Source organism: Columba livia, chromosome 13 (assembly GCF_036013475.1).
Source record: "Columba livia isolate bColLiv1 breed racing homer chromosome 13, bColLiv1.pat.W.v2, whole genome shotgun sequence".
NCBI lineage: Eukaryota > Metazoa > Chordata > Aves > Columbiformes > Columbidae > Columba > Columba livia.
Genome location: NC_088614.1, coordinates 12,426,772 through 12,454,706, shown reverse-complemented (window position 1 = coordinate 12,454,706; position 27,935 = coordinate 12,426,772). Strand labels below are relative to the sequence as shown.

The window sequence follows — 27,935 nt, the reverse complement described above, 5'->3', positions numbered from 1 at the left end:
TTCTAAACACTGGCACAGTGCCCTTGTTCAAAGATATCCATCATTTGTTACCCACTTGCTGCTTTTGTGTCTTTCTAAACATGCCCATATGTCTTGTAAGTGAAAAGTGATGACTGGAAAGGTCTGCCCGTGGCAAATTAGACTAACCTGTCTGCATTAATGTGAGGAGAGCAGCACAAGTTCTGCACAGGGCTCTCTGTCCCTTTCTCGTGTTCCCATAACTCCATTATTTGGATCTCTAGCTGTGCAGATTACAACAAAGATGGGCTATGGCATTAGGTTTCTGGCTGTGGTCCTGTACTGTGACACCCAGAAACTCTTAACCTCAGAAAAACCTTTCATTTTTTCCTGCCTCAGACCTTTTAAAGTTGCTGAGTGGATGCTGTCTGGGAACGACAAATGTGTATTTTCCTTCTGACAGTGTTTGAATATTCATAAATTTGTGACTCTGATGAACACATGTAATATTAGTGGATCAGTTCAGTGATTTTTCTTAATTCTGCTGTATATGCTGGAATGCATCACTATTTTCTTCACCTTAAGAGCTGGAATCATTCTAGATTCTGTATTTAACAAATGGGTAGTTGTTTTTCCTTTGTAAAATGTCAGGACACCTTTGAAAGTGGTTTAACAAAGCTGTCCCTGCCTTTGAATTTGGACAAAACTGAATAATCAGTGCGCATTGATCTTTGTAACAGTTCTTATTAAGACTTGTTTCAAATCTCCTCTTTTCGAAGGGACGAGGGTGTAAGGAACTTGGGGCCTGCGGATAGTGCAGATGATGGAGTCACAGTGCTGCAAGGACTGGGATTTCATCACCATCCCCTCGCCCTTCGTGTTCTAATAGGCAAAACAGACATATGCGCTGGAGTGTAAAACCTAAAGCAAACATAAAATGTGTGATCTGTTTTGGCAGAAGACTTGGATAATAAGAGCAATTAATTGACATAATTGGAATACTACTTTTTTTTTGTTTCCAGGGACGTGAACCAGTCGCCAAGATCATCTAACAACCAGGTGAGTCAGAGCTGCTCTGCAGTCTGTCCCAAGGGTGTGATGCTTCAGCTCTATTTACTGTCTCACTGAAGACCTGAGAGAAAGTTCACCCCAGTTCTTGGAGTGCCGTGGGCCCCTGCTGTGCCCGAGCAGGCTGAGAAGCGGCTGCGCTTGGGCTCAGCTTTGCTCTGTTCTCTGACTTATGCAGCAGAGAAGGAGCTGCTCGGTGCTGTTCAGACTGGTGGCTTCCTTCTCGCCTTTGCGTGTCGTTGTACATTTCTGGGTTTTCGTGAGCCCTGTGTCAGCCAAGACGCTACCGCTCATTTCCTCTTCCCTGCTGATATGACTCGTGTGTGTCTGCAGCAGAATAGGGTGTTCCCAGCAAAGTAAGGGTCACAGTGGGACTGGCCTATTGGAATTTCTTGTCCCTGTTGATAGTACCTTTTTATCTGGCAGAAAATGCTCTCAAGCCGAGTTGCGTACACTTCTTAAAGTGCCCTTGAGTCGGTTCCTCCTTTAGATATTTTCAGCAGGTGAAGAGACAATGAACTATAGATGTATATTTCTCCAGTTGTTAGGTTATTCATAAATCAGTGAAAGATCTGAAAAAGTGCTCTAGGGAACCTCCTTCTTACTCTGTGGACAGCACAGCTCTCTTCATATTTGTTTGAGGTCAGTATTTGCATTCAGAGGCCTAAACATTCTCTCTCAGTACCTGGCCAAAAGTGAGTAGGATCTGTTATCTTCTTTTGTTTTAGATACCAGAACTTTGAAGAGGGTCTTGAATGTAAACAGTTGAGGATATTCTAAGGAACCATTTATGAATTCCATGTGGGAACTTCATGTACCTTACCTTGTCTGTTTATTCCTTGGGATGGATGTCTTAGAAATGGGCATTAAGCTGGCCCTGTTTTCTGCTTCATGTTGCGCTTCAGTCCTAGGCAGAGGGATTGACTTAAAATCTAGCAGAAAGCTTGAGTGACCTCCAGTCCTGTTAGAAGTGAATGCTTGTCTTCACACACAGATGACACCAGAGTTCCAGGATGAGCTGATGTGCATATTGAGGAGCCAACAGCGGGAGCTCTCCGAGCTGCGTCAGAACCAGATGGAGCTGCTGCAGAGACTCACGGATCACCTGGATGCCATCCAGAGCTCCCTGATGGGCCACGTGGAGAGGGTGATCGACTCCCAGCAGGAGCAAGAGCGTATCCTTGTTTGCAAATGTTACATGGGAGTAAAGGGGTTGAAGGTTGCGAGGCAGACTAGAGATGTGAAGAAAGCTGAGAAAGTTCAGGGACCTTGGTGGCATGGGCCATAGGTACAGTGAAATTGCCTGGCTTCAATGTGACTGTTTCAGTTCCTCTTGGTGCCTTTCTAAGGGCAAGAAATACAGAAATAAAACAGAGAACAACTGATACTTTCTCCATGCCACTATGTCTTCTAGTTAACCATTAAGACCATAAGTGCTGCAGTAGACTAGAGGTGCACCGAGCGCTTTATCCTATATCAGGCAGTGGTCAGTTGCACAAGAGTGATTGTGGGACAGTCCTTTCCTACTGTTGCTCCTTAAGGCAAGTGGGTACTTGCACCAGAAATAGCATCTGGCTGCCATACTGCATGGCTGAACAGAGAATTATCTTGTCTGTACCCATATACACATCTGGAGGCTGTCAGGTCCTTTATGTGTTGTCTGAAAAGTACTTTATTTTGGTGCTTTCAAACCTGGTATCCAGTTATTTTTATTGTAGTGTGAGTAGTCAGTTCCTGTCTATTTTTTGCTGCGCTGAATTTGGTGATGTTCCCCTAACTGAGCAGCTCTATCCTGTTTCATGTCTGAAACCACTCTTCTGAGATGACAATTATTTGTGTTTTCTCTGTTAATTAGTCTTGGATTTTTCTTTTTGGCTGATGCTTTCATACATAAGTCAGGTAGCTTTCTACTGAAGTTCAGAGTCTAGAGCTATGTTGTAGTATTAGTATAAATTTCCCTACCTGCACAACTTCATATCTGCATTGAATTTTGTCAGCAGTTGAATTGTCTTTTCACTGTTTTGTTGGGGTTTTTTTGTTGTTGTTTGTGTTTTTGAAGATGCACGTGCATCTCAGTGTTTGTGTGTTGGCTCCTTTAGACAGCTTGGTTGCTTCATGAGGTATGACTAGCTTTTATTAAGCGTGGGTTTGCTCCCATGCAGTATATCTCTTATGTCCACCAAATCCATCCTCTAGAAATGTTTTTACCAATTTGCTTTTTATGGCTGTTAGGCTTCTTGGTTTCTGTAGTAGTTTTGGCTGGGATAGAGTTAATTTTCTGCATAGCAGCTCGTATGGTGGTATGTTTTGGATTTGTGACCAAAACAAGGTTGATAACTCTGATGGTTTTGCTATTGCTAAACCCTGTCAAGGCCTTCTCTGTGTCTCATGCTGTTCCACCAGCGAGTGGGCTGGGGGTGGGCAAGAAGTAAGGAAGAGACGCAGCTGGGACAGCTGACCCTGACTGACCAAAGGCATGTCCCACACTGTGTGATGTTTGGCTTGGCAGTAGCAGCTGAGGGAAAGGAGGAGGAAGGGGACATTCGGAGTGATGCCACGTTTTTTCCCCGAGTCACCATTAGGCGTGATGGAGCCCTGCTCTCTCGGGGACCGCAGAACACCTGCTTGCCGGTGGGAAGTAGGAAATTAATTCCTTGTTTTGCTTGGCTCACATGTGCAGCTTTTGCTTTACCTGTTAGACTGTCTTTATCTCAACCTGTGAGCTTTCTCACTTTTACCTTTCCTGTTCTCTCCCCCATCCTGCTGCAGAGGAACAAGGAGCGGCTGTGTGGGGCTGCGCTGCCTACGGGACAGCTAAGTTAACCCAAAATATGCAGGGAGCACTATTGCAAGGCTTTTTTTAGCTGTTTGGCTTTTCTGTCGTGCCCTCACCCTGATTGTTTGTTTAAGAGCATGCTGTTGTTTACAGAAACACATCAGCAACTCTATATAGACTTCTCTTTCACCAGAGCTGCAGATTTGCTCTCACTGAGCCTCTGTCGATGAGGCTAGTGTCCATCTTTGTGGACAGCAGTGTTGAGGGTAGAGAGGAAATGCGTTGTTTGTGCTCCTTAACACGTTCTCATTAGAGAGGAGGCTAGACCGAGCACTGACGGAAGGGCAGCAGCGCAATGGGCAGCTCCAGGAGCATCTGTCTCAGCAGCTCTCTCAGTCCCTTTCCACTGCTGTCTGTAACCGCCTGGAGAGGACCGTTCGCGAGGAGATGAAGAAGACCGTACCCCAGTGTGAGTGGTGCTACCTCGGTTTTGAAGGTGGATCTCTACAGTTATCCCTGTGGGGATTGAAAGCATACAGTGTTGGCACTGTATGAAGTAGGAGTTAGGTTATGTGAAGACTACTCATTGCACTTTAAACTGCTGTGGGCCTCACTGTAAGGTGAGGAGTTGTGGTTGGGAAGGAGTGTGAGGCTCCCAGAGGGGATGCCTGTCTAGAGAGCGTGGTCTGACCTCCCATCGTAATCCATAAAGCTCCTGTGGTCTGTTTGGTGGATGAAGGCAAAAGACTCTAGTGAGTTTGGAAATATTTAGACCTGACTGGAGCAAATTTAAACTTGTCTTTGCCCTTCCTTGGTTCATGGGTACCATCCGTGTAAGGAAATTTTCAAAGAAATGCTGGTGGGAAAGCATTGTGCAGCCATTAGTGTCCACCATTCTGCTTGAGGCAGGGCTGCCCACTGTTCTAGATCAGTTCAGATATGACTTTGGGCAAGTCCTGAAAACGTTCAAAGCTGAGATTCCACAGCCTCTCTGGTGACTTCCAGAGCTGTATCACCTTCCTGGCAAAAAGTTTCTCCTAATGTCCAGCCTTAGCTTTCCAAGCCAGAGCTTGTGACTGTTGTCTCTTGCTGTGTCCTATCCAAGAAGAGCTTGACTCCATCTTCTTTTTTGGCTTTTGAAGTGTGACTCTAGGGTTAAAGCTGCAACTTTGTGTTTGTGTTGTGCCTAGGCATTTCCAAGAGCATGGACCCTGTCGCTGGCCAGCTAAGTAACACTATTACTGCCAAGCTCACTGCTGTTGAGGGGACACTGAAAGAGAGTATCACCAAGCTAGTGAAATCAAAGGTAAGGAGAACCAGCCTGTAGCTTTTCCTGGGGACACTGAATTGTCACCTGCTTGAGCAGTGGCTCCTCATACCTCCTCACCTATATCTCCATGTAAGGTCAGTTTAGCTGCCAGCGGTTAAAGCTCTTTTCTGATTTCATCAGGAGAGTGAGCTGCTTGTGTACTCCGCTGCCTGCTTTGCCTCATTAGCCCTTTCCTTCATTTACCAAGTTGTTCATTTTCTACTAGAGCAGAGACTCTCACTACAGCAGTGGTTTTTAGGGCCCGCTCAATCAGCCAAGTGATCAAAGTTTGACTGGCTCTTCTGTGCTGCACTCTGTTCTCCATTTCTACATTGTTTAGGGGGAGAAGCTTGTTGCCTTGGCAAGGGGCACAGTGGGTTGTGGGAGGGAAGCTGGGGAAGGGGAAAGAAGCTTTGCTTGTCTGTGCTGCCTTCCCTTGCTCTGCAGCTGAACTCCAGGGCAGTGGTGAAGCTCTCGGGCAGCCCTTCACCAAGCGGGTGCTCTGACCCCTGGAGTCACAGTGCAGCCTGGTCAGCAGAAAGACTTGGGCTTCTAACACTGGGCTGTCCTTATCTGGTGTGGGTGTGTTGCAGGGACCTACAGTGTTTGTTCACATTTTTGTCCTGCAGCAGGCTGTTGTTAATTTTCTGGAATCTGTTCTGTGTGTGCTTGGAAGAACCTTACAGATAGTGTTGTGAGAGCAACGGCCGATACCCTGCAGGGGCCGATCCAGTCAGCTTACAGGGAAGCGTTTCAGAGCGTCGTGTTGCCGGCCTTTGAGAAGAGCTGCCAGTCCATGTTCCAGCAAATCAATGACACCTTCAAGCAGGGCACACAGGAATGTGAGTAGGTTTTCTCCAAGTTTTCTCTGCATTAGTGGCTGACAACAAGTGGGACTTTTCTTAGGTTCATAAAATATTTTTAAATACAGATTTTTGACCTCTGCAGACTTTTGTTTTTCCCCAGAAATCTTCCTTCTGTTTCTTCATTGGCATTGAACTCATCACTAATGCAGATCACAACTGACACTGTTTATGAAATAAAGTACCCTCATTCCCACCTTTATCTTGCCCTGAACAAACAGCACCTGTAAATGTCTGTTGCAAGAGAGCTCATGGTTTTGTTGCTGTGTCATGTAATCCTGCGTGATGGGGAGGCTGAAAGCAGGGTTCCTAGGTTAGTGTAACACAGTCAAAACAAGGCTTGTGTATTCTTCACTTTCTCCTGCACTCGTATGCTGGCTCAGTAAACTATTCTTCTGGAGAACACGTAGAGCCTGTCAGCTGAATTTCTCTCTGCGGGTACCAATGGCGCAAACATCCTCCTTTCTCGTTGTTGCAGATATCCAGCAGCTTGAGAATCACTTGAAGAACAAGAAGGTACGGGAACAGGAGGCCCGGGACCCGCTGCTGAATCAGCTTCGACAGCTCATCAGCACCTTCCAGAGCACCACCGAGCAGCTGGCTTCCACCATCGCAGCCAGCGTCCATGCTGAGGTGCAGCACCAGCTGCATATTATCGTGGGCAAGTAAGTTGGCAGCTGGGCTTGTGGAGAGAGATGTCAGTGGGAGGCATACGTGTGTAACAAAAACCTCTCCCTGCTTGTTGTGGAACAAGCCATTTGCTGCTGTAGGGCTGCTTGTTGGCTCTGCGCACAGTAGGACAAAGCTTGTGGGCTGGTGTGACTTGCCCTGTAGGGCACAAAATGAAAGACCACAGAAGGTTTCTAACAACCAGGTGTATCGCTGCTGCGTGTGGGAGCTCAGGGCCTGCTTTTCACAGAGTCCTGTGTGCATGTTGCAGGGCAGAAGGACCTAAGGCAGCCCAAAAGCTCACTCAATTCTCACTAGCCTTCCTGTTCTGAAATATTCTTCTGGTCTTTGAGAGCTTTTCTTCTTTACTCTGTGTCCACTGGCACACCAACAGTTTCTGCAAGCTACTCTGTCCTCCCAGCTGCTCTGCAACAGTTTGTCCTTGGCCATTCTGGTTTCAAGATGGTGGTGTCTTCAGTATGTTCGCACCATGAAGGCAGGTTGCAGGTGGCAGGTTGCCAGGCTGGTCAGTGGTCACCTGTAGGGCAGAGTGCCCCTGTCTATTTTAAGCCAGTAGAACGTATGTAAGAGCCCATTAGGGTCTTTGGTGCAGAGCAGACTTGCCAGGAATGCTACCAGTCTAAATTCTGGTCTCATTGCACGGGCCGTGTGTGCTCCCAGGGAAGTCCTGCTGTTCCGCCTGTGGTAGAGCAAGTTGGATGCTTTTTACCCTTTATAAATGGGGAAGATCCATCCCATGGAGGGAAAAGGTATAACACACAACAGCAGAGCCTACGCTATTAACTGATCTTGTGTGGAGAAGTCAGCAGCTCAGTGGAAACTTGTTCTCATACTAAAGGTGTCATTTGCAGGCAAGGGAACTGCATCTAACAGATCCGATGTAGAAAACTGGGCCCATTCAGGGCTGAACCTCAAGCTCAGTACCCAGGCTAGTAAGCCAGAGACATTAAAGACTTTAAATGCTGTACAATGAGAGACTTAGTTCCCGCACTTTCCCACACAGAAACCCAATGTCTTCCACATGCACCCTGGGACATGTTGTTGTTGGCCACAGAGCTACCTCACGCAGCATATTTCTTGTGCCTGTGTCTCAGAGCAATTTGTATTAACTCTTTGGTAGCCACAGTGCAATAAGCAAGCAAGCCTGTGCATTCTCACTGGTACAAGCTTTGTGCAATGTTTTTCTTCAGCTCCTGATTTTCAGAGATGCCCATTTGTTGTGCTTTTTTTTTTTTTTTTTCCTTTTTTTAGCTTGCAGGAGTCTATTTTGGCCCAGGTGCAGAGAGTCATTAAAGGAGAAGTGAGCCTGGCCATGAAGGAGCAGCAAGCAGCTGTCACCTCGAGCATCGTCCAGGCAATGCGCTCTGCAGCCGGGACTCCAATCCCCTCCACTCACTTGGATTTCCAGTCACAGCAAACTCACATCCTTCAGCTGCTCCAGCAGGGACACCTCAACCAAGCTTTCCAGCAGGTACCGAGGCTGCCTGGTAGTGTGCAGCGCTGCTTGTTGGGGAGTGGAGTGGGGGGAAAAGGTGCTCTTTGAGCTGGGGACATAATCCTACAACTCACACAGGAGTTGCTTGAGAAGACCTGTGGCAGCTCACTGCCCCAGGGATGCAGCTGGACTCTCATGCAGGTCGAGCCAGAGCTGTGCAAGTCCCATGATTTCCTTGCCGCTGCCCTGTCAGGACAATGTCACCGCTCCAGTAAACCAGAGCGTTTTGCCATCAGCGGTGGCACGTGGTGCACCCCCGAAGAGAAACAGCTTCATAAGCCTCTCCAGGCAGATCTACCAGCTGGGGCCTGACCTTGCCTTTGTCTTTGAATACATAGGCAGATCCATTTGAGCTGCTGCAGACAAACTCCTCTGGGAATAACAGCAGTGCTGTCCCAGTGGGCTGGGGGGGGATGCAAGCATGGCCGTGCTCCGTGCTGCCACCTGTAACCTGCTCCCCTCTATCTGGTTGTGGTCTGTTCAGCTTAGAACAGGTGTCCTCTAAGCATAAACTGAGCCTAAACACAGTCCTGCTTGCAGGCACAGCAGGGTTTACAGAGACTTTGACTCCCAGAGTAGGCTGTTGAGCTGCCCCAAGGCGGCTCTGTCCCATGTCCCTCACCTGCTGTTGTGTCCTCTGCATTTCTGGATGTATCTTCTTTGCAGGCTCTAACAGCAGCTGATCTCAACCTGGTGCTGTATGTCTGCGAGACCGTGGATACCCAGCAAGTATTTGGGCAGCATCCGTGCCCGCTGTCCCAGCCTGTGCTGCTCTCTCTCATTCAGCAGCTCTCCTCGGATCTGGGTACTCGTACAGAACTGAAGTTGAAGTGAGTATGATCAGAGCACCAGGTCTGAAAGTGTGCAGACCTGTTCCAAGCTCTGGCTTTAAATTCACTGCCTGGAAGTGGAATGTGGTGCTTTGATGAAGGTTGGAGCTTCTGTAGCCTGTTACTGGCTTGCAAACAACCGCTAGTGACTTGGAAAAAGATGTAGGCATTGCCACGGTAAGCTTTGCTGCCCAGAGGTTGTAGTAGAAGGGGTACCCAGCTATAGGTGCTGTTACCTCCTAGATTGTAGTCTGTAAATGTTTGTGGTCTGTGCGGCAATCTCCTCAAGCCAAGGAACAGTTCCACTGTGGAAGCAGAAGGAGGGACAGTGTTTCCCGATGCAATGTTTCCCAAGCAAATGCGCTCTGTCCTCTGTTCTTAACTTGTCACTGGACTTTGTTTCGGCAATTTCTCATCGTGACTCCAGACAGGTTCAGTGGGAGGTGGCAGCAGGAGCTACTGGAAGTAATGGGTTCAATGTTCTGAGCAAAGCTCCTGTGACAAAATAGTGACTGTGCTGATAGTTGCCGTGAACATTTTTAGCGAGTGAGTCTAAACCCTTTATCTGCCCTAAAAAACTAACTTGTTAGGTACCTGCAGGTTTTGACTGTGGCTTGGATGGAAAATTACTTGAATTGAGTTTTTAACTCAACAATAGGGATAAAACAAGCTAGCAAAACTGAAAAAGAGCTTTAAGTTACAGATGAGCTGGTAACCTGAGTTAAAGTTGCTGCTATTAAGTTCAAGCTGGTCTTTTAGTGAAAACCATTTGCAGTGAGCATGTTGCAGTGCTCAGGCTGCGGTTTGAAAGTCTGTGGATGGTCTGAATTTCAGAACAGCTTGTTGGTAAAATTCTTCCTCTTCCCCCACCCCTTCCTGCATAGGTGAGGGGAGACCTTAAATACATCCCTATGTGAAGTAAGCCTCACTGCTGAGCATTTTTACTGTCTAATAATTAACTAATTCTGCTTATGCTAAAAAGGCATCAAAGAAAATATCTACAGAGCTGTGACCAGGCGTGGCCTGTGGCCAAATGCCACCTCCAGCTCTGCAGGGAGCTCTGGCTGGTTGCTGGGCCTCTTGCTCCACGCAGCCAGGCTGTGTTGCACAGGTTGGGGGCTGCCCTTATGTGTTGAAGAAGGGAGCGGTGGGCTCTGCTGTGAGTCAGTAACATTTATTTTCTGATGGTTGAACATACTGCAGTGAGTTTGGGTGGGTGGGGGAGCAGAATCATGCACTTTCGGTGCTAAAATGAACTGAATCAGATTGGGATTGCAGGCTGGGTTTGGTTCTAACCCTGATCTCTCTCCTTCAGTTACTTGGAGGAAGCAGTGATGCACCTGGACCACAGTGACCCCATCACCCGAGACCACATGGGGTCAGTCATGAACCAGGTGCGGCAGAAGCTCTTCCAGTTCCTCCAGGTGGAACCCCACAACACGCTGAGCAAGCCTGCCCGTCGCCTCATGATCATGCTCCAGGGCCTGGTCACCCCCGGCATGTCCTAGGAGGACCTGGCTGTCTTGTGGGTTGCTCCGTGGAAGCCCACCCAGCAGATCCAGTAGTTACTAACCACGTATGGCTTGTGTTAAGAGCTCTTGCCAGGAAATCTATCAACATATGTGTGATGTCTCTAAGGCAAACGCCATCTGTGTATAGTTCCAAATAGTCACTGAACGCTCACTTGGCTTGTTTTTCCTAAATAGCCTCTTTTTGAGAGAGTTAAGTCTCTTCTTCACCTGCCCATCCGTCCCTGAGGCCTGGCTGGCAGTCCAGGCCGCATTCAGCAGAAGCTCGTGGATTTCTTACCCTTTTAGTTCAGATTCTGCTGCTGTGAGCAGAGGAGAAGGGAGGTGTGTGCTGAGCCCCGAGCAAGGGGGCTGCCAGGGACACATGCTCTTTGTTGACCAGAAACTAGTACCTGTACCTTAGTCAAGGACTCAGAGTCACCCCTGGTGGGGTGAGTAGCTGGGAGGATGTTGGCTGAGCAGGGAGAAGGGGGTTCATTAACTTCAAATCTGCTCTGCACAATGCCCAGCCTGTTCTACGGGATGCAGGCAGTTTTGGGCAGGCAGGGAGTGTGTAGGTGCCACTGGAGTGACCCGAGGAGGGGCTCTGGGTGGGGATGGTCAGGCAGCACAAGCTGTGCCACCCCTGGGGCCATCGGTTCTGTTGTGTATCAGAGCATGCCCATGGTTCAGATGTTAGTTTTGATTTTACACCAGGGTTTTTCTTTTTATCTAAATTTTGAATTTTTTTTTTTTTTGAAATAACATTAAGAACAATTCAATAAACTTTTTGAGAAAAAATGTAGGGACTTGTGTCTGTTGTACCATGGAGGGAAGACTACGTAGCCTTTGGAACCAGACCTGGAGCACATTAAACCTATTGGTGGAATGGTCTGTGGGCTGGAGCCTCAGACAAGGAGCTGGGATCCTCTCTTTTCCCAGATCTTCCCCTGAGTCTCTGCTTTTTTTCCTGGCTGAGTCCAGGCAAGTGTATCACTTTTCCATCCTGGAAGAGCTGGGGTGGTTTTGCTCTAATTCTTTTCACAGCAAAAGCCTCTCTTGCTGCTGTTTCCCCCGGCGCTGCGCGGTTTGGGGTTCAGCTCCGGGGCTCCTCCAGCAGCCGCGGGGGCGGGCAGGGAGGGCTCAGCCGGGGCTGGGAGTGGCGGGGGCCCGGGGTGGGGCTGGGGGCGGTGCGGCGGGGCCGGGGCTGCCGCTGGCGGCGGAGCACACGGAGCACACGGCGGCGGGGTCCGCATCATGGGCTGCGGCTGCTGGCGGCTGCTGGGCGTCGTGTGGCCGCTGCTCCTGCACCTCGGTGAGTGTCGCCGGGGCGGCCGGGGAAACGGGACCCCGGGAGCCGCTCCGTGCCGGGGGCTGCGGGTCGGGCATCCCCGGGCTGTCCCCGCGGGGAGTGGGGGAGGTTGGCGGGTGGGAGCGGGACCTCCAGCTTCATCGCTCTCTAGCTGCGGGGAGTGGGGTGCCCGGTTGCCCCGAGGCTCGGCGATCCATCATCACCCCGTCCTGCAGTGCTGGGCAAGGAGGAAAGAGGCTTCGCAGCACTGCCCGCGGGTCCCTCTGCCCCGGCTGGGATGGCCCTCGGGTCCGGCTCTCCAGCCCGGAGCGCTGCCCTCTCAGCCCTGCCCGCCGACCCCCTGCCTGCCCTTCCTCACCTGGGGCTTGGAGGGTTCCCGCTGGGGAACGGTCGATCCTGCATCTTGTCACCACCGATGTGCCACCTCCACGTTCTGCTCCTGGAGCCAAGAGAAGACACCATCCGGCTCTGGGCACAGTGCTGTCCAGCGACATCTCTGCCCCAAAGAGAGATGCAGGAGCCTGGGGGCTAATCTGGTCTGGTGCTGCACAGAGGGTGGAGGACAGAGACCACCAGCCTGGGATAGTTTTCAGGCTTGGAGTGTGGGTGGTTCAGGCTCTTCCCCAGAAGCAGGACGGCTGCATCCCTGCTCACTTGGAGCCAGCGATGCTGTGCAGCACCCTGGAAACTCCCTCCCTGCGTTTTCCTCGGGGCTCTTGCTCTGCCAGAGCCAGGGACAGGCTTTTCTCACCTGGGTTTGTGGTGGGCTAGCAGAGGTGATTTGCTCTCCTGGCTTCTCCTCCCTGCCTGCCCTGCTCAGGCTCACACCAAGGGAGCTGGGCAGAGCGGAGGGCTCACACTGGGCGCTGGAGCAGCCCGTGAGGTGGAAAATCAGCCTGTGGCAGGGACCAGCCAGCTGAGGGAAAGCATCTGCTGTTGTGACCAGTGAACGTGCCCATGGGCTGACTGGGCATATGCTTGTTGCCTGGCTGGGTCAAAAGAGGAGCAACGAATACAGCTTTCTCCATTGATACCTGCAGTATTTGTGACCCACGTGGCTGACATCAATTCAAGACTTTCCTCGGTGATATGGTCAAGGCATTTCTTGTCACGAACACCCACCGTGCTCCATGATGGGCTGAGGTTTGAGGCTTGCCCTGTTGTTAGTCTTGGCCAAAGCCACTTTACTCAAGGCCTTGTTCCAGGGGCACAGGCATGGGATGCCAGTGGCGTGGCACACAGCTCCCTGGAGACATCCTGGCTGCCTCGGCAACTGCTTCTGAGGGCTTCTTCCTGCAGGGGACCCCTCCAGGACAGTCCTCATGCTTTTTTAGCATCCCAAAAATCTTGCAGCTCCTGTGACATGCCCTGCAGGACCCCTGGGGCTGAGCCCAGTCAACCACACAGTATTTCCCTGTGATCCAGCCACACACCAACTCTTTCTGGGATTGCCGCTGGCCATGGATGGCCCTTGTAGTGATCCCTAACACACCCTGTCACCCATCCCTTGTGGAGTAGAGCAGGGAACTGGGGATTCCCAGGGTGAAGCAGCTGGAGTTGCACGTGTGCCTCTTCCTTTTCTGCTTTTCCATCCCCTTTTCCTTTTCCTTTTCCTTTTCCTTTTCCTTTTCCTTTTCCTTTTCCTTCGCCTTCCCTTTTTCCTTTCCTTTTCTCTTCCCTTTTCCCCCTCATCTTCCTCCTTCCCCCTTTCCCTTTCCTCCTTCCCCTTCCCTCGCATTGCAGGGCCTCCAGTTTGTCGAGTCTTTGCTTTTGTTTGGATTTTTTTTTTTCTGTTGTAGTCACAAATTAATCTTTGCTGTTAGGGGATAAAAGCCGAGACAGATGGCTCTGGGGAGCGCCCGGGAGGCTCGAGGTGAAGCGGCCGGCACACCGCTTGTCCCTGCAGCTAAGGGCAGCATTGCTTGCGGGGTCATCACATTGTGCCATGTTGGACTCCCGGGCCAGGAGTTCACTCTGAGTCCCAGGGGAGAGGATGTTGGGGGCTCTAGTGGGATGTGGAAGGGGGTGTCAATCCCTCGCCACATTTTGGAACCCAGTGTCACTCCTGCCTGGTGACACCTGCCCCTGATGGCTGTCGGGGGGTCCGTGAGGGCTCAGCTCTGTTTCTCCCCCGCAGCTGCGAGCCAGGAGCCCGTCAGCATGGCATGGCAGTGTGACACCATCTACAAGGGCTTTGCCAGCTGCCTCATCAGCCTGGGGGACAGCATGGCCGAGAGTGTCAGGCAGCAGAGGGAGGAGGGCGGCGAGGAGGCGCAGGAGCTGGACACCATCTGCAAGTGAGTGTCCCCGTCCCTGGGGGAGCTGCCGGGATGGCCACCAGCAGTCCCCCTCACTCCTACTGTTCTCCCCAGGTCCTGGGACGACTTCCATGCCTGCGCCACCGAGGTGCTGTCGAACTGCCCCGAGGAAGCGGCCGCCATCTGGGAATCACTGCGCCAGGAATCCCGCAAGATCCAGTTCCAGGGGAACCTGCAGGAGCTGTGCAGTGCCCGGGGACGCCTGGCCAGCGCCCGCGGCTCGCCGGCTGCCGAAACCAACCAGGCCACGCTGCGCGGCTCAGCCACCCCCCCGCGGCCCCGGCTGCTGGCCCTGCTGGCCCTGCCGCTGCTGCTGCCGCGGCTCTAGCCCTGCCCGCCCGCGGGGTGCCCGGCCGATGCCCCGTGGTCCCCAGGCACTGGCGCCCATGGTCCCCACCGAGCCCACTGGGCATCCCTGGCAGGGCACGGTCCCCTCCTGGAGCCCTTCAGATGGATTTATATTTATATTAAAAGACACTTTTACATTTCTCCTGCCTCTCTGCCGTGGGATGCCCCTCACGCCCTTCCCAAGCTCCAGGTTTGCTCCGGGGACCGGAGGAGAGATGCTGCCTGGACCAGCCCCCAGGGAGGGTCATCAGGGGGGTCTGCGGCTCTGCGACCCCGTTGCATCCCCTGCAGCCACACCAGGCAGCCCATGGGACCCTAATAGCATCAGGGAGGGCAGTACTGGGGATTCCCACCACCCTGCCATCACCTGGCAGCTGCTTTTCAAGGCCAGGCATAAAGGACATTCCCTTTAGACATGGCTCAAATGGTTTATTTAGGAAAACATGGATAGCTTGTCCACTGATTAGCAACTCCAGCAGCATCAGACAATTTTCTGAATGAAATCCTGTTTTCCATCACTTGTATTTTGATCCTGCTATATTCAGTCCTATTAATGATAATGAAGGAGATGGGTGCTTTAGCTGAGATTATATAGGTGAAAAACCAAGGAACTGAAGCTCTCATCCAGGTCCAAGTAGGACTTGTTGAAATTAAACCAAGAAGGAGTTTAACTTGATTAAACTTATGTCTATCGGTGGAAGACATTCTTATTCCCACCCCTGTTACTGTTACGCTGCAAACTTCAGGTTTTTTTCCTAGCATGCTAAAACTCATTGTGGCAAACCAGTTCCCTTAGATGCAGATTGATGAGGTGACAACCTCCCCTCTCTCCATGGAGGAGCCACCTCCCCTTGTCCATCACCTAAAGGGACATTAAAATTGCAAATGGGCCACCCCATCTGTTGCACAGATCTGCGGCTCCATGACAGTGAGTAGATCTGGCTTTAACTTGAGACACTGTCCCATTCAGTAAAAGCAACAGCACTCAACAGCCAAAATCCTCCGGCTGAAGTGTCACCATGTCCTGGGCCTGCGACAGCCCCGTCTGCTGTGCAAGGCTCAGCTGCGAGCAGGAGTGATGAGAAAAGCAGCTCTGCACTGTGAATAGTGAGTTGCTGCCATGTCTTTGACTCCTGGGGTGACTTCAAGGCTGTCCCAAAAACTTCCCCATGGCCGGTGACAGAGCACGGTGGTGGGTTTGGTCTTGGGAGGTGTTTGAACACCGGCCCGTGCCTGGAAGCCTTCAGTGTGCAAGAATTTTCATTGTTGCTGTCCTCATCGAGCCGGGGAAAATTATTACTTTTCATTGCAGAACCTCTTCCTACGTGGTCTGGTCACTTAAACATGTGATCCGCAACCCCTGGGATGTCACCACGGCTGCCCTGTGGCCAGGAGACGCTGCAGGGATTGTTGTATCGTGGCTCATCCCAGGCGCTGGGCAGTCGCTGCTGATCCATGAGCTTTACAGGAGGACCCCGTATTTATTTCACGCTGCTTATTTCATCAGCCAGTCTAGAGCTTGCCTGGGAGGGGGCACAAAAGGTTGCGTGGGGATGAGTGGGGACGGGTCACTGGCAGCCTCTGCTGGGGAATGTCACCCAACCCAGGGTGGGGACCCCCACGGGACACAACACCGTCCTAGCTCTCTTGGCCGGCAGCTGCCGCTCCCCATGTTTAACGCTGGTGCTGGGGGGATAATCCGCCGATTCTTTCCTTTCCAGTTCCTGACAATCCTGTGTTTAAGGGTGAATTAGTGCTGAATCCCCACAGGGTGGCTAAGAGGATAAACACTGGATGGGTCCAGTGCCCATCACCCCGCCGGCACCTCCGCAGGGCTGGGGGGGTGTTTGTCACTGTGACTGCTCCCCTTTGTCCTCCAGTGGGGTGGCAGCAGGTGGCTAGGGATCTGGAGGGCCAGCCAAGTGGTGCTCTGCCAGGCCATCACCATAATGGTGGCACCAGCGTGTACCAAACCACGCCACTTCGATCCAGCTCCGAGCTGGGGAGTGCTTGGGAAGATCCGCAAACACGCACCAAACATGCACACAGAAAGATGTCCCACAAGTGTCCCACACCCTTGGCAATGTCACCATGTGTCCTGCACATACCAGCGCATGTCACTGCACACGGCCCACACCCTTGGCTGTGCTATCACACACGTCCTGCAGCTGGAAGGCGTCACCATACATGACACCAGAGTATGTCACCGCACAGCCTGCTGACACTGACAGCTGTGGGGAGATGGGGCTGGGGACACTGGGCTTGGATGTGTGGGATGCTGCTGCTTAGTGGCACCCCATGGGGCAAGGGTCAATAGCAAAGCAGTACTCTAAACGCACTGTCACTGTGTCACCCCTAGTCCTCCCTCAAGGAGGTGCCCTCAAGGCAAGGACAGGCATGTTGACCCCCCGGAAAGCTCACCAGGTGCTCTGAATTGGGACAAGCAGATGGTGTCTGTCCCGCATTGGGTTCAAGGGTTTGCTGCAAGTATTTGGGACAGTCCTGCATCTGTGTCCCGCTGTGGGAAGGGACAACATCCTCATTCCTGCCCCCAAAACAAAGAGCTGGCTCCCCACATGCTGGCCGGTGTCTTAAACCAACTGCCCAGGCTGACAGCTGTGGCAGCTGAAGGGAGGGACAGGGACCGGTGGCCACCGACACTGGGCGCCTCTGAGCACCCGTCGTGCTGTGAAAACCCATTGCTGCGGTTATGAAACTCCGACGACCTACTTTACACTCCCCGCTTTTGTTCTTAATTCCCAGATATGGCCGGTCTCCAGATTTTGCCCATCAAGGCAAATTAATTGGAGTAGATCCTAATTTGCTCTCTGCTATTCTTTGGGCAGAAGATTAAATGCTCTGCAGACATTATCTCCCTTTCTCTTTTCTAAGAGACAAACCTGAATTATTAAAAAAAAAAAAAAAAAGGAAAAGGGGATAAAGGAAGGCTGAGTTAGGTTGAGTTGACGTCTGAATTCACTTTTTGTAATCACAGAAGGGGCTGGGAAGGACCCTGTGTCCCTGGGCAGCTGGAACCAGATGGTGACACTATTCGGGGCAGCTGTGTGAGCGAGACAGCACACGTGGCACAGTGACATGAGGGACAACCTCCCGGCCATGCCACCCACCGCCACATGATGGTTGAATCCTCCTGTCCTTTGCCCAGGGAAATTCCTGGTGGCAAAGGCACCAGCTGGGGAATGGCTGCTGGTCTGCAGGGACACACTTGGGTTTCTCCAACAGGATGGGGTGAAGCTGTGCCAGGGGCGCCAGTGGCAGTGGGACAGCTCCTTGCCCTCTCACGGTCCCCAGTGCCACTGTCCCAACCCCGTGCCCCTATGGAGGGGCACACCCAGGCACCAGCCGTGCCAGGCAGAACTGCCTCCAGCATCGTGGGGGCAGAGGGAGCATCAGAGCTGTGCATAGCCTGGAGGACACCATGTCACAGGACTGGCTGCCGTCCAAGCTCATGCAGGGATTTCTGACAAGCCAAATGTCGAACTTTCCGTAAGGAAACACCAAAAGGCAACCTCAATCCCCATGGATTGGACACAGCAGGAACAGCTGAGCCAGAGTCACCTCTGCTGCTGGGGCCATGCTCACCCCCCAGCCTGGCACCTGTCTCGCTCAGCTTTGGGGCTTTTTTTCTCCATAGAGGCATATGGAAAGTTGGATTTCTATTTTTAAGCAGCTTTAATTGAACATCCTGAACTTCAGCCTTGCTGGGACAACCTTGAGCTCTGGCCCAGCATGGCTGCTGAGGCACGGGCTCACTGCCACGTGGGGCTGAGATGTGGCTGGGGGAAATCCAGGTTTGCTGCTTCACTGCATGTCTGTTTGATGGCAGACAAGAGATGTAGTTCTGCTCTGTCACTTTGCCACGGCCTGGTGCAGCAGGAAGTCCCGGGGTCCATGAACTGCCCTGTGCCCTGGATGTGCAGCAGTGTCCCAGGCAGCTTGGGGATGCTGGAGGTGGTGCTGGCCCTTCCCATCACTCTGCAGGGAATTACAGCTCGTTGCACTCCAGTGAGATGCCAGATTTGATGGCAGGCGAGTGTTGGATGCAAAGGGAGCTCCAGAGGTCTCTTCTCCAAGCTCCAGCTTAAGTGGGGTTCACGCTGGTGCTGAAGCAGCTGCTCCAAGCTGTCTCTGGGTGAGCCGCACATCTCCAAGGATGGAGAATTCTCCACCTCACCAGGTTCCCAACCTGCCTTTAGCAGCTTCCATGGGAGAAGCCGTGAGGAAGCAGCTGATGGGAGATGCAGAACACTATGGGGAACCTGTCCTTGCAGCGGGATGGTGGTTCCCAGGAGGGAGCAGCCAGGCTGCGGGGCCACCTCTGCTGCTGCCCCGCCATGGAGATCCCTGCCTCGATGGGCTGAATCCTTCCCACGGCACCGGGATGGGCTGCGGTCCTGGGGATCAGAGCTGGCAGATTTCTGAAAAGGGAAGTGAGGAGGAGCAGGGTGAGGCTCCTCTCTCACGAGAGCAACATCCTGGGAGGGAGGAGGCAGAACCAGGTGAAAGTCAATCAAGACACAAGAAGATGACAGCCCATTCAGCAGCAGACAGCAAAGCGAGCTGCTAGACCACGACCAAATACAGCGCTGCTGTACGAGCACACCAAAAAAATGTTATTAAAACCAGTGAGGCTTGGCTGGAGTGTTGCTGGTGGGAGTCCCGGCACCCAGAGCCCGGCAGGGCGAGAGGCTGCGGGACCTCCCCAGCACTCGGGGATTAATGTCCGACACCGGCACCCTCAGCTGCAAGATGCTTGTCCTGGTCATGAAACATTTCTTGTTGGAGAAATGACTCTGGGCTGAATAACAGGTTTCAGGGCTTAGCTGTGCCCAAACACAAATCAGGTGCCCAGACCCTCAGGCAGTGGATCACACAGGTGAGAGGAGGGTTCCCCAAGGTCTCTGCCTGCTCTCAAGCTCCATCACAGGTTTCATACTTCCCCGGACCTTCTGCAGTGAGTGACAGATCCTTCCCGGCCTCACCCCTGGGTAGTTCGCCAGGCGGATGTGTTTGTTTCACGTGGATGTCTGATGTGACGTTCTCTGGGCTCCCATGGGTCTCGGAGCACTACCACGGCATAAATAATACAAGAAAGAGCCGCTCTGATGGAAGTTCTCAGAAATCCATGGTTCTGGCCCAAGAGTTCGATATGTATTGGCTCTTAAACAGTTTTATCCTGACAATTAGCAGAGGTGATGGACCTGTAACTGCTCATTTGGTGTTCTCATGGGCCAGGCAGGAAACAAAGCTGTGAGGAAGCAACTAATGGAAGATGCAAAACCCTGAGGGAAACCCGTCCTGGCAGAGCAGTTGTCTCTGTCCCAGCAGCTGTGGCCAAGGTGGGGCTGCCCAGAGCTGCACATCCAGCCGTAGCAACCAGGCTGATGAGGAGAGGTGCACACTTTGTAATTTGCTGGTGGCACCAAGCTGGGATGGCCTTGAGAAATGGCCTAAAATGACAGGATCAACATGAATGGAGACACATGCAAGGTTTGACATGTTGGGTGCAGGCTAAGCCACCTCCCAGGGACACAGCGGGGGACGTGTGGCTGTGGAAATACACCCAGAAAGAAAAAGTGGGGGTTATAGGGCTGAAAATGCACCAGCAGCACCATTAGAGAAAACAAGAACAGGCTCATTTCCCTTGAAGGACACTGCACAAATCACCGAATCTGCTGAGTGCAGCCCGCGCAGCTCCTTCTCAGACCCATCACACACTTCTGTGTCTCATCGTGAATTACATGGAAAACGAACTGAAGACAGTAGCATGCATCAGCAGGTATAACTTTTGTTACAGTATGACTTACCAAGCATTTTAAAGAGCAGAAGAGCCCAGGACTGTTAAAATAAGCCCAGCTATTTTAAACAAGCACGGTAGGAGTGTGAGAATAGCCCCTCTTCACTCGAACCGCATTGGGAATGACGCAACAGCCAGGCTGGACAACAAGCCTGACAGTATCGTGTTTGTGTCTTCCCCGGGGAAAGAAGTGCTGCCGGCACCTCTGCAAGCAGGTGTCGTCCCTCGTCCCTCTGCTGTCGGGTCACCTAGGGCTGAAATGCCGAGTGTTTGGTTTAAGGATGGGGAAAGGGTGAGAGGAAGAAAATCCACCAGCAGTTACCAAGCAAGCCTGGAGGGTTTTGTGGCTCTTAGTAGCCAGGGAGAAGAGAGCAGAAAGGAATGTGCCTCCTTATTCTGCTGTGCACAAGAACTCGCCCGCAGGGACCGGACTTTCCCTGCCAAGGAAAGGGGCTGACTCTTCCGGGTGATTTTCTTCAAAAGGAGCACTTTCCCCGAGCCCCGCAGCCCAGCGGGAGCCCTCGGCGGGAGCAGCTCTCCCAGGCACCGCTGTGGATCCGGTTGGGCTGTGTTTGGCTCTGAAAAGCAGGCAAATTGTCTCTCCTCAGGCTGTGGGTCACCATGGCTGCCCCGCAGAGGCAGGAGTGTGGGGAGCGGGCGTGCTGGGGCCATGCAGAGGTCTCTGCTCAGCCGTGGGGCTGTGGGGATCCAGGGCCCCGTGGGGACGAGGGGGATCCCAGTGTAAGGAGCCATTGAAGGGGGAATGTTATTTTTACAACCGATCTGGCACCTGACGCCAGAGGGGCTGGAAGGACTGAGAGACATCAGACTATGAATCCTTAATGTAAAACAAAGTCTCTTCGAACTAATTCCGGAATGCAAACTGATTTCTGTATTTTAAAAAAGTTAATCTAGGGGGAAGGGTGGCCAAAGAGCCAGGAATCCATATTTTAAATAGATCGATAAGGGGAAGGGGTTTGTTAGAATTAGATGATTTAAATATGTAAACGGAGGCAGGCGTCAGGTAGTCTGTAAACCCTGACGTACCCAAGAAACGGGGAACAGGGGAGGGAATTTGCAGCCGGGATTTGAGGGGGCTATAAGCAGGGGCTTTTTGTCCTGTTCCGTGTGCCTGCCTTTAGGTAGAACAACCGGTCTTGCACAATCGTTAATAAAATATGCTGTGCTGAGAGATCCTGCCAGGGACTATTAAACTGGCAAGATGACTGTTTCCTGCACCGGGACCTGGCGGGTCTCGGGGCCCGTGTGGCCAACGGAGGTCCCGGGGGCGGGGCGGGAGTTCCCGGCGGCCCCAGCAGGGGGCGGTAGAGCGTGGGACGGTAGAACCGCGCCCTCCTCGCCCCGCCCACCGCCACCTCCGCCAATCGCCGGCCGCGGTTTCCCAGCCCCACCCCTCCCCTCCCCGGCGCTCGGGGATGACGTCAGGAGGCGGTGCCGAGCCGCGGGCCGGAGCGGGCCCAGGTGAGTGCGGGACCGGCCGCTCCACCCTGGGCTGGGGCAGCGCTTCCCTCCCTCCTCCTCACCCCCTCCCGGGCCGTTGGCGGCTCGGCCCCCCGGCTCGGCAGCCCCGGGGCCCGGGAGGCGCGGCGGGCCCCGGAGTCACAGCCCCGCGGCTGCCCGGGCCGCTGGGCCGCGGGTGCGGGCGGGCCGGGGAGGGAACCCTGGCCGCGGCCCGGAGCGGCCCTTCGCTGGGCCCATTCCGCTGGGCCCATTCCGCTGGGGTGCGGTGCTTCCCTCGCCGCGGGACGAGCTGTCGGCGTTGGCCCGGCCCCGGGGGCCTCTCCCTGAGGGGAAAACTGGCTGGTTTGGGCCGGGTGATGAAAAACAATAAGAGTTTTGGAAACCCCGGTTGGTTCCACCGATTCTGGCCTGTTCCCGGCTCTGGCACAGCGGCCGGGAGTGCGGCAGCAGCCCGAGCCCCGGGGCTCCCCTTAGAAACCACCCAAAGGCTTCCACTGCCTGTCAATACCAGGTGTATGTCAGGCAATAAGGTGAACTTTAAACTGTATTAGTAAAACTAAAGAGATAGTGCTTTCAGGCCTCTTTTCCCCATCATGCTGCGTTGGCATAGGTGTGATCTGAAGGTTGCCGTGTGTGAGTATTTCTTATGCCAATATCTTCAAATTTCCTTACTGGCATCTCGTAGAAAAGTGAAATTAAGTATTTTCAAGTCGTGAGATGTTTAATTGGTGGTGAAGGGCCTGCTCGGCCTGGGGTGGATTAGTCAGGTGGCCTGGGGACACCCTCAGGTGTGAAGCTGTTCAGGGCCTGATGTTTTTGTAGAGGTGGAGGATGCTTCTGGATCAGCAGAGCTGAGGCGTTCCCTGCAGAACCATGGGATACAACATGCAGCGAGCACGTGTTGAAGCATAAACCCAGTGTTACTTCTCACCACTGCAGCTCAGGCTTTGTGTAAGGGTGGGACCTTTAACACAAGTGGTTCTCTTCATGTGGAATTACTCTAATAAATTATTGTTTGTAGATACCGTCATTCCATTTATCTGTTAACCGAATATGCTTTAAGGTACAATAACACTGGCAAAAACTGTCCGTGTGAGGCATAAATACAGGAATAGCTATGGGTTTGTTTGTTTGTTTTTGGCATGGTATTTCGATCTGAATGAGCACCTAATTACAGGACAGCCTTTGGTGAAATTCAGATTTCAGTTAAGCTTTCTATGAAGTTGTTTTTCAATTCTACTGCTCGTACCCTCGTATAAGTATGTCCCTTGTTTAAGCAGGTTTGTGCGTGGTTTGTGTGCTTGTCTTCATGGTACTACCAGGAGGTTTTACCTGGGAAGTTACTTTATTGATGTCTGATTTTGAAATTGAATCTTAACTTGGCTCTTGTTTTCTTTCCAGGTTGGATGTAGAGTCTAAACTTCTTGCAGGTGACCCTCTAAAACATTTCTTGTTTGTCCACATCATTCTCCTGATGGAAGACCAGCCGAGGTTCCCTTTCTGCTGTTAGTGCTGAACAGTTGCTTGGAGAGGTAGTGAATGAGTGAAGATACGCTCCGTGCTGGTAACGTGTATGATTACGTTTCAGCTCTAATAGCTTTTCTGTAGCCTTCTGTGAAGACTCAGGCACCATATCGATGGGCTCTGAGCCAAAGAGTAGAAACCTAAAACTGCTTGGCTGGCTGCCAGAGCATGTATAGACAGTTTCTCTGTCTCCTTGCCAACACTATTATTTTAATCAGCACTTAAAGACTCATCGAAGTGCAGCTAATTTGGTTCTGCTGGAATACAGTGTGAGGAGCAAGAACTCCCTTTGCTTTAGTCTGGAGCAGCTGGTGGGAATTCCACTGTGTACACCCAGCTCCATGTGGAAAAAAGAGAAGTGCTACTCGGTGCCCGAAGATGTGAAAGAAAGCAAAGCAGAGTCAGGACGTTAAGAGATGTCAAAGCCCACCTTAATTTCTTAGGGACGTGGTTGTTGCTGACGCTGCCCTGGGAAAATGCCTTGACGGTGAATTAACACCAGTCAGTGATGGGCTGTGGGACAAGCAAAGTGCTTCCCGAGCCCCCCAAAGATGTGCAGCTGGACCTGGTCAAAAAAGTGGAACCTTACACAGGCCACAATGACATATATAAGCATTTCATCAAAGATGACTGTGGGACTATCATCAAAGCTGGCTCTCCCTCGCCTCCGCGTCACGCGAACCCTTGTCCTGGCAACCACCTGCCTGCCCACGTGGACCAGCCTGAGCCCCGCAAAAACAAAGTGGCTAAATACCGTGCCAAATTTGACCCCAGAGTGACGGCCAAGTACGACATTAAAGCTCTGATCGGGCGAGGGAGTTTTAGCCGCGTTGTGCGGGTAGAACACAAGGCCACCAAGCAGCCCTATGCAATCAAGATGATAGAGACCAAATACCGGGAGGGGAGGGAAGTGTGCGAGTCAGAGCTCAGCGTGCTACGGCGAGTTCGTCACACCAATATCATCCAGCTGATTGAGGTGTTTGAGACCCAGGACCGTGTGTACATGGTGATGGAATTAGCAACAGGAGGAGAACTGTTTGATAGAATCATCGCTAAAGGTTCCTTTACTGAGAGAGACGCTACACGTGTGCTGCAGATGGTGTTGGATGGTGTGAAGTACTTGCATACGTTGGGTATCACGCACCGGGACTTAAAACCAGAGAATCTGCTGTACTATCACCCAGGAACAGATTCCAAAATCATGATTACAGACTTTGGGCTGGCCAGTGCTCGGAAGAAGGGGGACGACTGCCTGATGAAAACCACATGTGGGACCCCAGAGTACATTGCTCCCGAGATCCTGGTCAGGAAGCCGTACACTAACTCTGTGGACATGTGGGCACTGGGTGTGATCTCATACATTCTCCTGAGTGGCACTATGCCCTTCGAAGATGACAACCGCACACGCTTGTATCGGCAGATCCTGAAAGGAAAATACAGTTACTCAGGCGAGGTGAGTACGATGAAGGGTATGGTGAGGGGAAGGCAAAGAAGCAGCTCTGCCCAGGCGGGTCTTTGTGATGACCAGAAGCTGCCTGTCCTGTACCAGGTGGTAACTTTACCAGGGTTAAAAAAAGAATATCTGTGATTCTGGGTTTTAAAATCCTTTCCTGTTTTCTGTCTACTTTCCAAAACTGCTTCCAGTGCAGCATAGTGAGCTCCTTTAAAAAAATGTGTGTGTAAAGAAAGAAGAGATCTCTTCCTGTAGAGCTGAGATGCTTCAGGGTATCAACCCGGGGAGACATCAGCTGTGGTGAACTGTGGTTTGACACTTCACTGTTGAAACTCGTGCTAGGGTGAGCGTTTGAAGTGTAGTGTGTACGTACCTACTCTGATTTCTGGTACAAATCCAAGTGTAGTCTGAAAAACACCTCTGCTGAAAGACAAGGCTATGGCAGACAAAGGGACGCTTACTTCTTAGATCTGGCAACGTGAGCGTTTCTGGAATTGACCTGCATTGTCTCTTGAGCTTAGTATGACAAAATTGAGGGTTGAGGGATAATTTTCTTAGGTAACTCCGGGAAGAGGAACCTTGGGTAGATTTTAGGCGGAAGATGGGTACCCCTACCCTCCCAGAGCCCTGTCACTCAGCAGAATGGTGGGTGCCAGGCTGGCAGAGCTCCTGCTGCTTTGCTTCTGGTCACGGTGGGAGATCTCAGTTACCAGCACAGCTGCCGAGTGTCGGCATAACCTCACTGAGAATCACGCTAATAGAAAGTGGGGGTGTCCATCTTTGCAAGTTGTGTTTTCTGCTTGTATCCCTCACTGAAAATATTAAAAAATGAAGCTTTTATAACCTCTTCTTCTTTAATAAGAGAGGAACGGTCTAGATTACTGAGTGCCATAACTTTGTGCGATGAAGCCCACTGGGAGAGTGTTAATGAATGGCTAAGTTTATGATTCTGAAACAACAGTAATATAACTGTCAAAAAACCTGAATAAATTAATAATTGTTCTCATGTTTTTGGATGTGACAGGTACATTGGCATTTTAATGATGAATGGAAGGAGTATAAAATGTTATGTTTTTAAACATACTAGGCTGCTTAAGGATTGTGTTTTAAAAAAAAAAATTACTCTCTGAAGGATTTTCAGAGGTGTCGGTACATCTTTTATACTTTAAAGTCATCAGGCCAGCTTGTGTTAGTAGTTGGAATATCCAAGTTAAGTGAAACTGAGGAATAATTGCATTTGCATAGGAGGCCACAGAGGAGAGCACTGGAACAGGCTGCCCAGGGAGGTTGTGGAGTCTCCTTCTCTGGAGACATTCAAACCCACCTGGACATGTTCCTGTGCAACCTCACCTGGGCGTTCCTGCTCCAGCAGGGGGATTGGACTGGATGAGCTTTTGAGGTCCCTTTCAATCCCAAACATACTGTGATACTGTGAGAGCCCACATTTGACACCGTAGTGAGTGTTGTTGATTCTTCCCGTGGCCACTTGTCAGTCCCCGTTATGCAGAGGAGACACAAAACTCAGAAGTCATAAACCCCCAAATTTGGCACTTTCCAGACCAAGTGTTACTGCCTTCAGAACCTGCGGTGTTTGAGCAGTTTCCTGCTAGAAGTGTTTTATCAGCTGCTACCTTGAACTCCGAGCTTCAGCCGACTTTGGCAGCCTCTGCTGTTTTTGTTAACTTGCTGTGTTAATGTGATTTATTAACCAGTTGCAGAGTTTTAAGAATGCAATTGGGTTTTCCTAATGCAGAAATAGATTAATTACCAGCAACATGTAATATCATCAGGGTCACACTGAAAGGCAAAGCCCTGGTTACTTAGTTTACCTTAGTTTACCAAAGGCAGTGGATACATTAGATTATTTTTCTTATATGAAAAGGCAGTGTTGTCTGGGGTAATTTAATTTGATGTCCTCTGGTCCTTGTGCCAGAACTGAATTATTTTGAGAAGCTTTGTGACTTCATAGCAACTAGGGCCACTGCATGCTTGTGGGTTGTGTCCCCAAAGGTAGCACATGTGCCACACAGAAAGCATTAGATTTTATATTTTGAAAGTGACACTGCAGAAGCCTGAAGCATTTCACATACACAAATTTCGTAGTTCAGGAGCCTGTTAGGGATACAATGTGTGACATGAGTGATTGTTTTGGAAAGCTGTAGATGTTTTATTGCTTGGAAAGCAAATCTGCGTCAGCCAGTAGCCTGCATCTTCTGCCTAGATGATTTGTCTTTTTCCAGAGCCAGGGAAAACGGATGCTTTAATTTTACTGGTGTAATTAAGCGTATGCCCCTAGACTGCAGACAAGTTTGACTGTAGTCAGATGTTGGCAGGAGATGCGTTAACAGGCTGCTTACTTTCTGAATAAATTCTTGGTGGAAACAATGTGATCCAGAGATTGAGAGGTGCCTGGCATGTTTCCCCACAATCTTGCCAGCTTTCAGAAAGCCATCTTCTGGACTTAAAAATGCTTCCAAATTTCCAGTGTTCACAGAAAATTGCTGTTCTTTTTTTTGTGTTACACTCAAAGAAGTGGGAAGATGTCAGAAACGAGGCTGTTGATAAGTTTGTCAGGCCAATGGAAATGGTAGGAGCTGTACGTCCTGGTTTATTAGGATCAAGAATGGGCAGAATACTTGACACCACTGCAGAAAGTGTCTATCTCCGATGCAGGAGCAGAGATTTCACGGGAACGACTGCTTTTCTTTTCTGTAATGTGAACTTTGAAGATCTGAAATGGAAGAGGAAATGTTAAAAGATGCCTGTGAAGTGCCAAGAGCTGGCAACTTGAGCTGGGCAGCTCAGACAAGTTTTGGTAGGAAAGGATAGGACCGTCCTCCAAACCACGTTGCTGTGCTGTGTCACGCAGTGGCAGTGCCGTGAGTTTGCCGAGAATCGGCGCTGAGTCCCGCTTTTTAAAAGGTCTGGCCCCAAAACCTGGTCAGAGAGAACAAAGCTCTATTGAGAGAGGAATAAAAGCCAAGATGCACGCTGACCTGAGAAGTAGCTCCATCTTCTCGAAAAACAAGTGAGCTCATGTCCAGCTAATGTAATTGCTTTTCTGACGGGGACACTCTTACCGCCGCTCTCCTGCTCCTGGAGTGTGAGGTCTGTTTGAAGAGGCCATTAGCAGATCGATAGGAGAGGTCTCCCATAATAGCTAATTCAGGGACTGCTGATGTC

At 51.3% G+C, this 27,935-nt stretch overlaps 3 protein-coding genes across 3 annotated transcripts in view; all 3 read left to right on the top strand.

Moving 5' to 3' along the window:
* Window positions 1–10,692, top strand: part of EDC4 (enhancer of mRNA decapping 4) — a 35,407-nt gene extending 24,715 nt beyond the window's left edge. Inside the window, exons 21-29 of the mRNA XM_065029127.1 lie at window positions 981–1,017; window positions 2,021–2,201; window positions 4,116–4,271; window positions 4,993–5,108; window positions 5,788–5,953; window positions 6,453–6,639; window positions 7,916–8,135; window positions 8,826–8,989; window positions 10,305–10,692. Coding sequence (XP_064885199.1) covers window positions 981–1,017; window positions 2,021–2,201; window positions 4,116–4,271; window positions 4,993–5,108; window positions 5,788–5,953; window positions 6,453–6,639; window positions 7,916–8,135; window positions 8,826–8,989; window positions 10,305–10,497 — 1,420 coding nt within the window. The 3' untranslated portion in view covers window positions 10,498–10,692. The remainder of the gene's footprint in view (window positions 1–980; window positions 1,018–2,020; window positions 2,202–4,115; window positions 4,272–4,992; window positions 5,109–5,787; window positions 5,954–6,452; window positions 6,640–7,915; window positions 8,136–8,825; window positions 8,990–10,304) is intronic.
* Window positions 10,693–11,655: 963 nt separating this feature from the next.
* Window positions 11,656–14,615, top strand: NRN1L (neuritin 1 like). The gene is made up of 3 exons (XM_065029128.1): window positions 11,656–11,812; window positions 13,947–14,106; window positions 14,182–14,615. The coding sequence occupies exons 1-3, from the start codon at window positions 11,755–11,757 to the stop codon at window positions 14,453–14,455; spliced, it is 492 nt and encodes a 163-aa protein (XP_064885200.1). The 5' UTR covers window positions 11,656–11,754; the 3' UTR covers window positions 14,456–14,615.
* A 7,022-nt stretch (window positions 14,616–21,637) lies between these two features.
* The window catches only part of PSKH1 (protein serine kinase H1), a 30,198-nt gene continuing 23,900 nt past the window's right edge, over window positions 21,638–27,935 (top strand). The window contains exons 1-2 of the mRNA XM_065029123.1: window positions 21,638–21,775; window positions 23,177–24,752. Of these exons, the coding sequence (XP_064885195.1) occupies window positions 23,808–24,752 (945 nt within the window). The 5' untranslated portion in view covers window positions 21,638–21,775; window positions 23,177–23,807. The remainder of the gene's footprint in view (window positions 21,776–23,176; window positions 24,753–27,935) is intronic.